Source organism: Lichenostomus cassidix, chromosome Z, assembly GCF_008360975.1.
Source record: "Lichenostomus cassidix isolate B80296 chromosome Z, HeHo_3.0, whole genome shotgun sequence".
NCBI classification, from domain to species: Eukaryota; Metazoa; Chordata; class Aves; order Passeriformes; family Meliphagidae; genus Lichenostomus; species Lichenostomus cassidix.
In genome coordinates this window covers 14,368,049-14,384,246 of record NC_139511.1, presented here as the reverse complement: position 1 = coordinate 14,384,246, position 16,198 = coordinate 14,368,049, and the positions used below count along the sequence as shown (strand labels likewise).

Here is a 16,198-nt window from a genome sequence, read left to right as displayed (position 1 = left end):
GGGGGCAGAGCATATGCTTTTAGTGCCAAAAAGTTGTTTTGGTTTGGGTTTTTTTATTGTGTTTTTGTCAAACTTTTTAGAGTTATGCCTTTATGTTTTAAGCCCTTTCTGTGTTTCAGTCTTCAAGGCTTGCTGTGAAAGACAAAAATTGCTGCAAAAAGTCCTGAAAGCCTGCAGATCATTAAGAATTTCTGAACCTATAATTGATTCTTTGTATTTTATATAGACCAAGGAGATACTCAGTACCCAGTGATGTTTTAATTCACTTGGAGAGGGGGGTAATTTTCTTTCTTTTTTAAGATTAAATAAGAGAAGGCATTTTGGCCCTACACGGTTTGTGTGTGGTTGCTTTGTTAATTCAAAATATGCATCCTTCACTCAGCCACGTGGGATTTAATGAATCGGTCCAGAAACTTATGAGGACACAGTTTATGTCAGTGTTGGTACCACTGAAGATTCTGAGCACTTTTTTAGGGCGCTTTTTTCTTACATTTGACTGTCAGTTTCTGCACTAAGAGGCTGACCCAGGCAGCCCTCTCTACTTGTTTTCTGAAGCTTCACTGAAATCATGCAATCACAGAGGTCATAGCATACTTCTCTCTACCTTTTTGGGGTGTCCTGAGTAGTTTGCTTTGGTAGCAGAGTATAAGCTTTACATGCAGTGACTCAAGCAAGGACAACAACAGTCTGGGTTGCTTTGAGCGTCGTTCTTGTTCAGGGGCAGATGTCAGTCTCTTACATGGAAGCAGACTTTAATAAGCCTGAGGTAAAAAAACAGATTAATTTAAGGGGTTTAACACCCTGATTTGAAGGCAGATTACCTGCAGTTTGCCTTGCTGCAGGAGTCCCTGTGCAGTCTCTGCCCTGGTGCAGAGTTGCAGAACGGTATAGAACAAGTCACAGACCTTCTAAGGACCTCCATTTAGATGTCTTTTCATCCTAAGTTCAGTCAGAAGAGGGTTAAAACCCATTTGTCTCAGCCAAATGGAAGATTATAGCAAATGGTATTATAGCATCTGGTGGGAAGAGGAGTCGGTCCACCAAAGATGTCACTAATTTTTTGGAAGTGGCCCTCACAATGGCTTGGAAGAGCCTTTTTTCAAATCTCTGCTTGCCAGTTACAGATACATTACTTTTTCTTTATGTTATACAAAATGTCTCTTGATGTACTTCAATTTCATGATCATGGATGGTGATGTTAAGTACAGATAGCAATATCTGTTGCATAGATGGCAGGGACATCTCAGGTCATCAGCAAGTTGTCATACTGGAAGTGAAGGAGCAATTAGTGTGTAGTCTTGCAAATACTAGAGTCTAACAACTATATTCTTCTTATTTATGGTTTTTTAGTGAGTTGGTGATGGTCTGTATTTTATTTACTGATTGATTTCTGCCTTGCTGTTCTTGAAACAGAAATTTTTGCCCATCCAGTGATGTGGAAAAGAAACTAGAAATTCTTTCACCTGACATCAGCAAGAAACAAGAACCCTCAAACTATTTTTTAAATCATACAGTTTTTAAGTAATCCTCTTTATTACGTTGTGAATTTTCAGAAGCTGGTGGAGGCAAAAATGTGTTAGCCATCTGGAGACAGATACTGAGCTCAGACTGCTCGTTCAGGGGTCAGTGCACAGGCCTTCTCCTCACCCAGGTTTGCCATGGTTGTTCTGAACTTGGATGGGCAACAAGGAGAGAGGCACCACCATGTATGTCTACATTATGAAATGAGGGCCATCTGCTTCAATGGGTAATGCTGGATAATAGACTGTTTCATGCAAATAGTAATTCACTAGCAATTACTCTAACAGCTAGACACTGAAGGCAAATCTTACAAAAAACATTCTAAATTTGTCTCCTTGTTGTGATAGACAAGATGAATATGCAAATAAATGAATGGTATGAACATTTTGTACTCTGTCCCATGCATTACTTAGAATTAATAAATAGGGGCTTGTGAGATGCAGAGCTTTTCACGTCTGTCTCCAGCACTCAAACCACAGCAGAGGCAAAAATGCTTCTGTTTGATATTGGCAAAATAAAACAGAAAATATGAAATTATTGTGTTTTAATAGGCAAGGAACTGACTTCATAGCTCATAGTCTTGGCCATAAATGTATGCAGAGACAGACTTTGCATAGACTTTGAGGGTATTTAGCTGCCTCAGCTTCATCCCACCCTTTTGCTGACTACCTCCTCTCTACCAAAGGCTATAGAGAGATGTGCATGTTCATGCAAAATGACAACCTTGAACTGCAAAAAAAAAGCATCTGTATTAATGTGATTGATATGTTCATTTCTGCAGATTCTACCTCAGGGGCAGTTGCTCAGCAGAGAGGCAAGACAAGCAGCAGAGAGCAGCAGCACTTAAAGTTCCTGCAGCTGAGTCTGCAGGAAGCTTGGATGCTGGAGCCCTGAAATATATTCCCCAGCCTGGAGCAGTTTTTAGACCATGTGTAGACATATTGACAGAGTACATTAAAAAAGCTTGTACTGAGACTGTCTGTTCTGCATGTGTTTGGAGAACAAGGTATTTCAATTTTGAGGATTATAAATTGATGCTTAGTTGTTTACAATGCAGACCAGTAGAATACCATTTGCAATGTTACCAATCCCTTTTAATTTCTTTGTGTACTTAGGCTCATAACTGTCCCCTTTTTTATTTTATTGGTCTTGGGGCTTGGTTTTTTTTAATCTAAAGGTGGTTGAACAGTCTCTAGACAAGGTTGTGGTCAATACAGAACTGTTCTGCTATACAGCTCCTTCTCTACAGGAGGGATCTCTGCGTGGTTTGGGGAATTGTCTGTCCTTTGCCTGAAACATTCCATATTTAGAAGCAATTTTGTTTCTTAGTCCTTCCTAAGATCTCAAGGTGCAGACAAAGCACTGCCTGTTTTAAGGGGTTTGACAACAAATATGGAGCACTTAACATCCAGCAGTGAGAGAAGAGGCACAGCAGAGCTGAGGTTGTCTCTTCCCACGCACAGCTTCTTAGTAATGCTAGTTTGCTTTTCCCATTTAAATATTTTAGAGTGGGCAATCAATAGTAACAAACATCAAAGCTTAACAGGACTGCAGAGCCAGAGACATGGTCAGTGTTCAAAGGTTTTTCCAGAAGACTGTGCAGTGGTTGGTGGCACAGGGGTTTTGGGCATCACACCCCACTGGAAAGCTTCAGCCTGTGGGATGCATGGAGGTACTATTAACCCAGCTCCATTCATGCAGTGACTTTGTAAGAGGACTTAGGTCCTGGAGCTGTACCTTGGTGTTGGATTTTGTGTTAAATGCTTTATAGGAACCGAATCTCTTTTGCTTTATTTTGTGGTCCGAGTGTGTCAACATGCCTCATCCCTTAGTTATTCCTCCTTCAGGTAATTCTTTCTCCCTGGACACAGGAGCTGGGTTGGTCTGTAGAGTTGGTGAGCTGGATGTCAGGAGGAAGAAGGTTGTGTTTTTAAAAAAAAAAACTTAAAATTCACATGATCCATTTGTGGATCCATATAATTTTTTTTTTTAATTTCCCTAAAGCTGCCTGCCCACCATTGTCATCGCAGGTGAATCCTGGCTGTGATACAAAAAGCACAAAGAACACAAACCTCAGATGAGAAAGGTCAGGAGGAAATCCAGTCTGTCCAAGTGGATGTATCTTAAGCTGTTATAATACTGGATCATGGAAATGCAAACCTGGAAGGCGCCCCAGGTGGCATATCCCTCTGCCAGGCACCAGAATGATGAAGCTACAGCTGTGCTGTCAGGTGCTTGTTTACACACAGGCACGTACATAGGCTCTGTCTGTGTGAGTGTGGAGCACTGGAGATTTGTGAGTGGTGCAGCAGCTTCCAGATGTCTTCTCAGGACAAAGGTCCTACAGACCCACCCCTGGTATCTCCTTGCAGTAGTCTATTTCATTTGTGTTTTCTGAACATTCCTATGTGGTCCCAAGGCAAAAGGAGGTTTTGCACTAGCCCAAAGCTCTTGAGAGCCAACAACCACATGTGTCACCCACAGCAGCCAACCATTTGAATGGCCCAAGTCAGTCATCAGTGCTGGTGTCTTCTGAAGAAAACCTCATCCTTTGGAGGTTCTTCATCATCGCCTTCAGGACCTAGGTGGGAACCAGGTTGTCTGAATGTATCCCCCTAACTCCCCAATGCTTGGCTTCCCCATCCCTGAAGCAAGGATGCTGCTTCTCTCCTGTGATAGCAAATGTGATCCAGGTGGTGGAACATTCAGACTGTACAGCAATGAAGGCATATTCATACCCAAGGTAGAAAGACCTAGAGTGTAGAAAATGTCATTGTTTTATCTGAGATACTTATTTTGGAAGGAGGAACCACATTAGGAAGATGGCTTTAGCAAAATTCTAGCCAGCTCCTGTGGAAATATCAGCCAAATTTTATTGGATAGTGTTAAAAAAAAGTAAGATCAAATTCCTGTTGCTGCTGGTAGCAGAAGCCCACAAGATGTGAAGATTCCAAAGGGAAAATGCTGTGAAAATATAGCTGGTGCTGCTCTTACTGATGTTATGATAAAATGGAACAAAAACATCAAAAGTGATTGAAAGTATAATTGAAGATGTGTTACCTGTGACAGACCTTAATATTTACAAATGAGAACCTGAATAAGGATTTACTACTATGATCATTTACAGCAAACGAGTAAACCATGCAATACCCTTTGAAACAGTAAAATAGAAAAAAAGTTAAAATCTATAATTTTAATCAAAAGTTTGTTTCAGTCATTGAAATTCTGTTATTGCTGCTTACAAACATTAAAGTCAATCAAAACATCAGTAGCCTGCAAGATCAATATTTTTAATATGTTTGCATTGCAGTGCTGCAGATTTTTGGCTAATGGATCTCACCCATATTGATTTCCATGGGAAATGTTAGTCTGATACTGAAATAATTAAAAAAAAAAAAGCCAGGGATTATTGGTTTGGAATTCTGAAGGAGATAGAAGTATAAAAATTGGTTATTGACTGAATTGCTTGGGGTGAATGAACCTTTGGCACTTGCAATAAACTTGTAGCACAGAGTCATTACTGAATACTGCGTTAGTCCCTTAAACCTAAAATCAGTCAATATCCTATTATAACAATGCAAATTGTGGTGAAATAGCATAGTGAGTAATTTTCAAAGCAGCAGGATATTCATAAGCATCTACATACACATAAGGATGGATGTATTAAACCACCTCTGGGATATGCACAACAGCTGATTTTCAAGCTAATTTTAAATATATTGAGTTTATGTTGATAATAATGCAAAAGAGTTGATATGAAGTATTTTTTTAAAATAAGTTTAATGACTTTATGGCTACAAAAATGAATAAAAATACAGTAAGATATCATACACATATACATGTCATATGTACTTGTATGAACAAGTATATTCAATATTGTCCCAGTTCTGGACAAATGCAGGTGATTTTTTTTTTTTTCCTATTCTGTATTTTTGGGGAGAGGTATGAAAACTGCAAGCAGTGATTACCCTGAACCTGCTTGGGTGTCCTGGACACGGACCATCCTAACCCATGCCCCACCCCTGTTCTGCCTGGCTTCTGCTCTCTTTATTCATCCTCTTATTCCATAAGAATTATGATTTTGCTTACCTAGCATAAATCTCTTTTTAAGAGAGGATTCTGTATGCACAAGGGCATCATGCCTCTCTGTCGTACCTGGTGAAGTAAATGAGTTATACATTCCAGAATAGACTAGGCATTTCCAAACAGGGACTGAATGAGTTTAGCACAGTTAAAGTAAAGCTAGAATAGAAATTTTTATTCACAGTTAAGTGAAAAACATCTAAGTAAAGAGCTGCCTTTTGGTTCCTGCTTTAAAAATGCCTTGAGCCTTGGTGTTGCTCTGCACTGGGGACCAGTAGCTAAAAATGGATACTGCAATATGCAGGCTGTTGAGTGAAATGTATTTTCACCTGAGCTGTATAAATATTTTAAAAGTATATACTAACACATGGTGATAATTCAGTGCCTGTGTTAGTATGGGAAAGAGAAATTGTGTCCATGTTTTATTATTACAAAATAACCTGTGGACATTTTCTGGGTTTTATTTTTCTTCATTTGTTGCTTTGCCCATACCTGGGCAGAAATTAAGTGGACAAAGTATCAGTGATCTCCTTGGATCAAAATATTAAAAAATTATACCGTGTACAGAGCTCAGCAGAAATCTGATAGAGGCAGGATGAGTAATTGGTGCCTCACTTTACTGCAGAAGTCAGACAAAAGACAGGTTACTGTATCCTGCTGGAGTCTCGATGGACCGACACCTTTTGAGAATAATGAGTAATGAAGACTAAACTCTCTCAGTAAACTTGTTAATAGGGTCTTGTCATTGACAAGGTACCTCTGTAGTTACTCTTCAAGTCATGTATTTTCTGGATAATTAACATCCTCCGAATTGCTCAAGCCACTCACTTAGGACAGAGGGATGTTGGTAGCAGCCCAGCTGCAGGCAGAAGTGATGATGCAGCAACCTGTCCCTGCACTGCATGGGACCCTGCACCAGTGTGTAGGATCAGGTTTGGGCTGATTTTGGAGCATCCTCTTTATTTTACCTCAACTGGGATAGATTTCGCTTCTCTGGTCTTTTTCAAAGTTTTTGGTGCTTTTAAAGTAAATACTAAATAAACATTTCAGAATAAAGCTTTCCATATTTACCAGTTCTTCAGACCAGAAGGCCTGATGTTCACCTCAATTTTTAAAAGACACCGTACAAAGATGAGGAATGTGTCCTAAGAATAAAGAACTAATGGAAGGTAAAATCTTCATTTGTAAAATCACTCCTCCTCATAGCTCAAAGCTTGTTAACGTAATTAGTGAAAAAAAATATTTTACCTTTCTTACACAGAAGCAGAGGCTGAATATGGGCAGGCAGGGAGAGTGCAAAAGGGATGCGCAGGTCCTGGTGTTTAAAAAATTTCATGTTTTTTTAATGAGTAAAGTAAAAGCATTTTAAACAGATGGAAATTAGTAGTATGTTCCCTCACTTGTTTTTGTGGATATTCTTGCCCATTTCAATTCAAAACAGAGAAAAATATAAAAGTTTGAGCTTTCAGACATTGCCTGAATAGAGCGAACTAAACCAAGAAATCCAGCATGGATGCAAATTTTTTTCTAAAACCTGTTTTAAAAAGTGCAGTGTTTATAAAGTGTAGGAGCTGTTAAAAAGAAAAAAAAAACCAAAAACCGACAAAAACACAGTACCATAGGAAAATTTTTAAAGAGTCAGAACAAAGCAGAATGAAATATTCTTGGTAGTTATAAGTCACCTTCATTAATTAAATGGGAAGGAAAATCTGTAAGTGCAGCAAAGGTCCTTTGGCAGGATGACAAGTGAGTTTGGAAACCAGAGGTGACTGGATGTGACTGGATGTGATGGCAGGACCCTAAAAACACAAAGACTAAGAACTTTTTCCCATATTCAATGCCAGCATGCATGCACTGTTTTGCTGTCCACTCCCCCTGTCCCCTTGTGGTGGTAATTCCACCAGGACAGAGGTGACCCTGCAAGGTTGTAGAGATGTTTGCCATTGAAAACAATGTTGGGTGCTGACTCTGGCAGCCAATACTATGTCATTGTCCCTGTGGTAGTGAAACAGCTACAGTTATTTTCATAATCTCCCTCTGTGATATGAAAGTAATGTGTTTCTTGTAATAATTGTTGGGGGTTTTCAATGCTGAGGTTCCAAAACTCAATGAGTTTTAGACACAGTTTTCCAGAGTAAGGAACCCAAATAGCTACACTGGGAGAGTTACCTGTTTTGCTGGAAATGTTCATAAGAAAGGCAGGGGCTAAGCATCAGAGCTGGGAGTCTGCAGATTGGTGTTTCACACCCCAGCAAAGCTTCTCAGGATCAGCTGTAACTCAGACAGTCCTGGGGAACACAATTTATGGCTGTATCCCTTGGTTTCTTCAGCTGCCAGTATTGTACCCTCTTTGCTGAGCCTCCATGTGAGGTGGTCCCTGAGATCATGGTCAAGTTTCTATGCCTATGGATTTTTCTAGATCTGAGTTAGAGGCATTAAGGACTTTAACATCACTTTGGCTGCTTCTGATTCAGAATGAAGAGGCCAAAATCCCATTCTGTTCACCTTAATTCACCTTAGGAAGGCAGTCGTGAACTGAGTTTAAACACAAGCTGTCAAGGCAGTAATGGGAAAAACACAGCTTTGCCTCCTTGACTGTTGAGAAAGCCTGGCCACAGAACCGTAAACTCAAGGTTCCCACTCACTAAGCTGAGGATATAACCTCTAAATAAATTATCAAGGCTTTAGCTGTGTAACTTGCCTTGACATTAGTGGGCATTGTGGGACCAAAACTTTCAGCAATGTTGTACATATTTAGGAGGTACTCTCTTGAACATGTTGAAAACATCACTTTTTTTGCCTCGGTTTCTGAACTCTGTGATTGTATACAGAAGTGGTCATGATAGAGGAGGTCAATTTGATAACTTTGTGGTTCAGTTAAAAAACATAATACAGGCTGCAATGACTTCAGAAACACAAGCTAAATATAAAAAATATGTAGAACTCCTAAAACTTTGTTTTTTCACAGACCAGCAAAGCCCAGTTATTTTTTCCCAAAGTAGAAGCATGTTCCTCAGCATGATTTGAAATACATCTTGAATTTGTAATCTTTATATGCTACATCTACTACATCACTCTACTCAACTGCTCTGCCTACATGCACAGAAATACTGAACTGGCATGCCACAGCATGAAAGACTGTGCCTCATGTTTGCCGGGTCTGTATTGTTCATTGTGTTACATAGATTCCTCTAGTTGCATACGTTACTCTTTGAAGGTGATATATGTAGCTTGCCTGGTGCAGGAAAGTGTTGTTGGGAAAATTACCAAAGCATTGTAAAGCTCTGCAGAGACCTATTCTGTGTCTCCAGCATTCAGGTGTGTTTACAAACACACTTTTGTGGTAGCAGTGCTCACCTCAGGCATTTCTGACCCATTTTTCTAAGGTTTTTCATTCAGACAAGTGGGTGGCCAGGCAGTGGTTTGACTGCATGTTTTTTATATATATTTTAATTGGAACTCTTAAAAGCATCTAAGGACCTTGAAGAAGAAGTCCAAATTCCAGCTTTGACATGGTGGCATCATCTTGATGATCAATTAAATAGCTTTAGATAATTATTCTTTCTTGTGTCAGTAATGCAGTTTTGTTTCTGTCAGGATGCAGGAGATACGGCTCCCTGGCAATGCCACTAGATATCATCCAAACATCATTATCACAGTTTTACAATGTTTGAATCTTCTTTGGTGACTAGAGAGATTAATGAGCTGATTCAGCTTTTTCCTAGGGTTTACTAGGATTTTTCTTATTAATCTGGAATTATTAAAATTAAGATAGAGGTTGCCGTGTTCTTAAGTGTTGAGATTTTGAAACAAAATGTTCACAGTAACCCCAGTTCAGGAAAGTCCTTGAAACAGGATGCTGCAGGAAACTGGGCACTGTTGCATCTTACTGAATTTAGCATAAATCAGAGATGTGTAGCATCCTTAAGGACTGATGCCTCGATTATATACGCTGATTTTAATGCATGATGAAATGTTGTATGGATTTAAAGCAAAATTTTCAGCTTGAATTGTGTTTATACTTTCATATGTGAAAAAAAATTTTGAATGGAATTGCTAATTTCCTGCTGTGTGATATGCTGTTACTCTTTTAATCAAGTCTTCTGGACAGGAAGTTTATGTGTACCTGAATAAAATAGCTCTAAAATAGGTAGTCTGTGGTTTGTTCAGTGGATGTTACTGTTGTTAGTATAGTAAAATACAGAAAAGTAGCACCTCTGTGACAACTGATCTATCTTACGGTCCTACACAACAGTCAGTGGTCAGCTTGAAGCTGAAAGTGTGCAATAAAGTATAGGTATGGTATTCAAACAATTGAGTACAACTTTCTGAACTTTTTAAGTTTTGGGAAGTTAACAGCTTCCTCTGAAAATGAAATCAGAAATGGCATGTGGTGACTGTACTGCTGAGTGAATGATACAGAAACACCTCCAGAGCCATGCATGTGACTACATCACCGTCTCATACCTCTCTTTCTCACTCCTCCACCAATTCCACCTTTCTGTCATAATGGGGGGGAAATTGATTGCAAATGTGTTTTCTTGACCCCCTATTCCATACATGTTAGCACCTAACCTTCTACAGTCTCATCTGTATTTACAGTAATTATATGCATAATGTAGCATATTATTCTCTGGACTTCCTGTTTAATCAGTACAGAGCTTCTTACAAGTGCAGCTGAAAAGGGCAAACAAAATTAAAGCTTTATATACCAAAACAAGTTTGATTTTCTAAGCTCCCAGCATTCCAAAGTACACAGATTTGTTCCACCAAGTTTTGCGATGGCTTGCAGATGGGCAATGATTAATCGGAGAGCTAACTGTGAAGTAGTTTGCAATTAAACTGGAAAGCTCTGAAGCATGCTAATTGAATCAGAAAATTAGAGACACTGAACAGTAATTGGCTATTTCTCATGCAGCAGGTGCCAGGCCACTCATCTGTGGAACAAGGTATTTAAGGCACATTAGCACTAGGAAAAATATTTCTTGATATGGAACAGTCAGATTTTCTGCTCATTTTCACCATGGATGTCAAAACTGTGATATCTAGAGCTCATCACTCATGGTGCAAAACTTTGAACAATGGGGACACATGTGTGCAGTGTCTTGGATGAGGCTGAAGTTGGGGTACCTGAAGTAACTTCCTAGCCTTTGTGAACTAGCAAATGCCACCTTTTTTTTCTTTTTTTTTTTTTAAAAAGTAAACACAGGACAAGGCTTTTAATGGCAGCAGTCCAGGTAATACACTAATAGTCACTTCCAGACTGCAAGATCAGCTTTGTACCTGGGGATCCTTCTTTGTAAACTGGGGTGATGTTTGTTCCTCTACTGCCATGTCCTTTGAGGTCTGCCCTAGGAAGAATGTTGGATGGACACTAGGTAAAACTGGCATGTGTTTTCACTATACTATTCTTATTCTCAGTCTTTACTGGGAAAAAAGGACATTTTTTTCTGTTTGCTCCTTATGAGTGTGGAGATTAGTGGAGTGTGGATTACTGAGAATCTGTGAATTTCTTTAATGAAGCACCTTCACTTTTGTTTCATTTTTCTGCAGATTTAAAAAATGGAAAGTTTCTAGTTGAATATTAGTTGAGGGCATCAACCATATAAATCTAGTACTGCTGTGAGCTTAAGAGATGCATAACACCAATTCATATCATGTCTCAGCATGAGTTTATATCTTCTAATTAGTACCACCATTTTATAGAGAGCACATGCAATGAAAGTTTGTTTGCCATGCCAACAGGGACTGAGGCACATACTACTTTTGCTATAGTAGAATGATGGTGCAGTATGAGCACAAACGCCTTGTAGCCTGAGCAGTAGGTAACCAGAAGAGAGTGGGATTTAATAAATGAAATGGTGAAGAGTTTTTACAGAGATATAACCATTTCAAATTAAACTGGGTGGGGCGCATGATTTCTTTCATCTCAACTAATTAGAGCTTGGTATGCTTATTAGTGAATAAAAAAGAAAGTATTAAAATACAAATGTACTGCATCATATTACTCTGGTATCAAGAAGCAGAATATTACAATATTCAAATGCTAATCATATAACTTAGCAGATGACTGCAGAAAGTAGTGTATTTGAACTGAGACATAAATTATAAATTGTAAACAGTGCATAGGGGATATGTTATAACTGTGTCTCATTTAAATTAAGGCAGGAAGTTTTCTCTGAAGCAGATTATGTGCCTTCATTAAGTTTTAAAGTATCTTCTATAATGTTTTATTAAGATCACTTGGCACACTGTTTCCCAAACTGAATGTTAGCATTATGTACTGGTGGAAATGGCCACAGTGGTAGAGGTGGCTCAGGTGCATTGCTGCACTTCACAGCTTTAAACAGCACGCTTCCCAACCAAGTGCCAGTGCACATACACCAGTGTCTGTTCCGTGTAATGCCCCTCCTCAGAAGTCCTCATGCCTTTGCTCTCTGTACTTGAAAGCAGCTCCAAAACATTTACATGATCAATGTTTGTTGCTGGAGGGATAAAGTTTGCTCTTCCATGGACAAGTGAGAACATATTGATCATTTTATTCTATCTGCTATTTCTAAATTCAATATACCTCTGGAGTCAATAAGTGAGATCGAGAGCATATTCTTTTTTTGTGTGCCTGCTTGTAGCTTGTTCTCAAGATCCAAGATACATTTTTGATTAATCACAAATGCTCTGAGGTCGTGGAAAGCAAATGTGTTTGTAGAGTGTCAGCTGATGCTGTCAGATAAATGTCTTAAGCTTAGCCAGGGTTCGTGCCCCAGCTTTAGGCTGTGCCAAATGTCTCCCCTTGCTGAGGCAGATAACAGCTACACTGGAGGCGACTGAGCTGTTTGTTCACTGCAAGGGCTGACCTTGCCACATGAAGCTGGAATCAGGTGAAAAAAACACCAGCAATGTTTTAATTAAAACTTTAAAAATACTAACTTTGTGCATTTTACCCACCTTGAATGCAAATGAATTTTAAATTCCCCTTCTTACATTGGGGTGTGTCTGCTCAGCTTCTCCAGTGTCTGCCTAGCCACCTGGTCCTGTGGCTGTGAGTCCCCTTTGATAATCTCTGTGTCTTCTGAAAATTTCTGACAAGGTGTTTTTGCACAGGGCCCAAACAGGGAAGAAGCCCTGCCAGCAAAAATAAACATTTTTAGGGACAGTTCACGTTTTGGTTCCTAGAGTCTCCTGTAATCTCGAGGTGGTGGCCTGGAGAGGGTGTTGTGTGATTGAGGTGCCTCCCCTCATCCATGGCAGGCTTTTAGCTTCACCTCTAGCTCGTCCATGGTGGTTGGTCCTCTATAACTAGTCGTCAGCCACAGACAGGAGCAGTGACAATTGCAAAGCCACCGTGAGAGATGCATGAAGCCTGGTTTATAGCACAGAAGGCAAAAAGATGGATCATATGGTGGTGCATAAATAAGTGAAAACTCACAGGACTACTTGGGGGCATTTGTTATAAACTACCTCGAGTCAGTGCTTTTGCTCCCTCCCATCTCCCCAAAAACGTGTTTGTTCTTTGCTCCAAAGATGATGTTCCACTTTCCTCTCAAGAAGTTTGTACTGTCATGGGTAAATCATCAGGGCTAATTAGACACAATAATGCTGCAAAAAGTTTTTTAAAAAAAGATGCAATGCATCTGTCATGAACTCCCACCAGACCTCTTGGAAATGAGATATTTTTAATATTTTATGCTGAACACAAAATATCTTGAGGAGATGGTTTTATATTCTGTGTACCAAAACAAAACCTTCAGTGTCAAACAAGTAATACTGCCTAAGAAGAAAGCCCTTTAGATGCCAATATTTCAAATCACTCCATTCCTAAAATATAAATTTCATTTTAATAAAATGTACTCAGTATGAAAAAAAAAGTTGCAGGGAGTAATAAAGAAAGTGGTATGTTTGGAATTTATTTGAAGCCTGGAGTGCTCTCTGATACAGGAAGAAACATTAATGTTTTTACAGCTGGTCTTACAAACAGATTATTTTTAATGAGATGTTTTCAGCTAACATCTAAATAAAAATGAACGTAAATATTTTTCACTTTGAACTAATTTTAAATAAATTGCTGTCTGATTTTGTCCCGCAAATAACTTTGTCTTTTTTAAAACAATATTTAACATAGAGGTTTAAATCGTGTTCTCTGTGGTCTCCTAGTATATTATTAATAGTTAAATGTTTGTGTTTTGCATAATTTGTCTATACAGGAGGGAGAGATTATGCATGGGAGAGACACAGATTTGATTACTTTGAATGGCTATAAGTTGAGCAAATCCCTATTTCATGTTTATTCTTGGTGGCAGGTCACAGATTAATAAAATAAAATTATGAATAAAATTAATAAAAATACTTACCTGACTGACAGGAAAATGCACTTAATCAAATTCTATGAATCCCAATAAAGTTCCGAGTCATTCATCTAAATACTTAGCCTGAGACATGTTCTTTAAATAGATCACTAATCCTTATTAAAACGAGAAACATATACAGTTTGGCACATCTGCGAGTACTTCTATATGATGACCTTGTTATTCCTGACATGCAAAAATACATCTCTTTTCCAAGATGGGGCTTGCATACACCATTTATGCAGCTTTTTTTCCCTGGGTCAGCCACCTACTGCAGTTGGTCCCAGTCTATGTTTTCAGCTCCACTACTTATTACAAATTCAAAGTGGAATACAAATAAAAAGTAGAAGCCCTGTGTGAGGAAGTGGCTCAAGCAGTAGGTTCAGGGTATGTAGGGAGGGTCTGTGCACACTGCAGAAGTGACCCTGAGCAGTTCATGATAACTGCAGTGATATGGGAGCACTTTACACTGCCCAAATCATGGTGGTCATTTATGTCACCTCTGAGGGGAAACAATTATATATAAAATATTTTATCTTCTTGTTGACGTGTTATTTTTATATATATGTGACCATCCTCAGACTCAGCTCAGCTGGAAAGGCAGGGTAGAAAAGTTGGATGAAGAAATATTATTGGCAGAATTACAGAAACAGCAGAAGTCTCTGTCAGCAGATTTATCAGTACAGTTGTGCGAAAGGTCTCCTTCAAACATTTTATTGACCCAAGTTATTCCTTACAGGGAATGCAGCATTACTTAGGATATTTAACGTTTGGGTTAACCCATCCAAGTTGCATTCTGGTCTATTGTTTCTTATTATTGGTCCTTTTCTTTTTCCTTCTGGTTTGCAAATTGTTTAACTGAGGCTGAATTCTTCCAGCAGCTGCTGAATCAGACCATAGCCAGCTCAGACTAGCAGAAAAAATGTTAAAATTTAAATGTTTTAGGCAGACATATACCATAAGTAAGTTTGTCCCCAGTGGAAACAGGTTTATTCAGCCTCAGAAGATAGCTTGGAAGCCCTTTTGTCTGTTTGCATATTTAGGGTTTGTCCAAGGAGCAGTTGCATTAATGGGGTTGGTCCATGTGCTGAGTTCTGCCTGAAGGATGTGCTGGAGAGCTCTGGTCAGGGTGGTGTCAAAGTTCTCTGGCTTCTCCCAGACTTGTTTAGAAAGTGCGTTCTAACTTTTACATTTAAATGTGTTTTTATTTGGGGTCTGTGTGATTAAGGAAGATGCTGAGTTTCACAGACAGCATTCACCTCTGTATCTTTTAATAATGTTAATTCGGGTGCCATGTCATTGTCCTTGAGTCTTGAAGTTTATGATCAGTTTCCTTTGCAAACCAAGTTAATTCAGTCTACTGCTGGATTTTAATTAGCCATTAAGAGAAAATATGACCATGTAGCTTGTAGTCAGAATATGGCCTTAGTGTATCCTACATGGGAACGAGTATTTCTCTATTATCCCCTCAGCGTGGACAAGAGATATTTGCTATATCTAAACTCTTCAAGAAAGGTTGGCCATCTTCTAGCTACAAAAGAAACTTAATAAAGCTAATGAGGGAACCTGGAAAATGCACTAAGACGTTGCTGTGCTGAAATGTCACAGATAAACATCGATGAAATCAGGTTTGCAGTGCATGTGTCTGATTTGCTCAGCATAAATGTAAGGGACCTACCTCTCTCTTCCCACAGAGGATCCAGGTCTCTGAGGCAGGCTCTGCTTTTCTGCAAAAGGAGAAAAGGCAAGGTACACCTTCCCTTCAACTAGTCAAGGCAAGTGAAGGCAAAGCAAGAGCATACATTCAAAGGATGTATATATTGTATGGAAATATAAACCCATATGGATCTGTGCCTGGAGAGGGGCAACAGAGCTTTGACCTCTAGATGTGCATGCCAAGAGGGGCTGTCAGTGTTTAATGTGTCCTGGTTGTGAAAACAAAATGTCATCCTCCTTTCTGTTTCTGTCACCCATCTCTTTGCTGGGTACAAGTTCAGAGCTTCTGTAGCTGCCTGCAAAAGGCATTTCTGGACAGGACCATCAAAACAGGGTAAGCCACCCAAGCAGGTGTCCACAGTGACGTGTTGATAGTGGAAGCCTAGTAACCATGTTTTCCAGCAGTTTTCAGCTGGTCTTGTCAGGGGAAGCCACTGGGTATTAGGCAGAGCTTCACAATGCCTCATCCACCTTGGCATTGGTATATGTACTGGGTCTGCTCTGCCCTTGGTAAGGGCCTTTTAACATATTTGGCA

At 39.3% G+C, this 16,198-nt stretch overlaps 1 protein-coding gene across 7 annotated transcripts in view; it reads left to right on the top strand.

Moving 5' to 3' along the window:
- The window catches only part of ARB2A (ARB2 cotranscriptional regulator A), a 257,519-nt gene that overhangs the window by 212,675 nt on the left and 28,646 nt on the right, over window positions 1-16,198 (top strand). The window contains exon 11 of one of the 7 annotated variants that reach the window (XM_085043333.1): window positions 2,303-2,430. The exons of the other annotated variants lie outside the window; for them this stretch is intronic. Within the exon in view, the coding sequence (XP_084899459.1) occupies window positions 2,303-2,415 (113 nt within the window). The 3' untranslated portion in view covers window positions 2,416-2,430. Of the gene's footprint in view, window positions 1-2,302; window positions 2,431-16,198 lie in introns of those variants that run through there. 7 annotated transcript variants of the gene reach the window in all.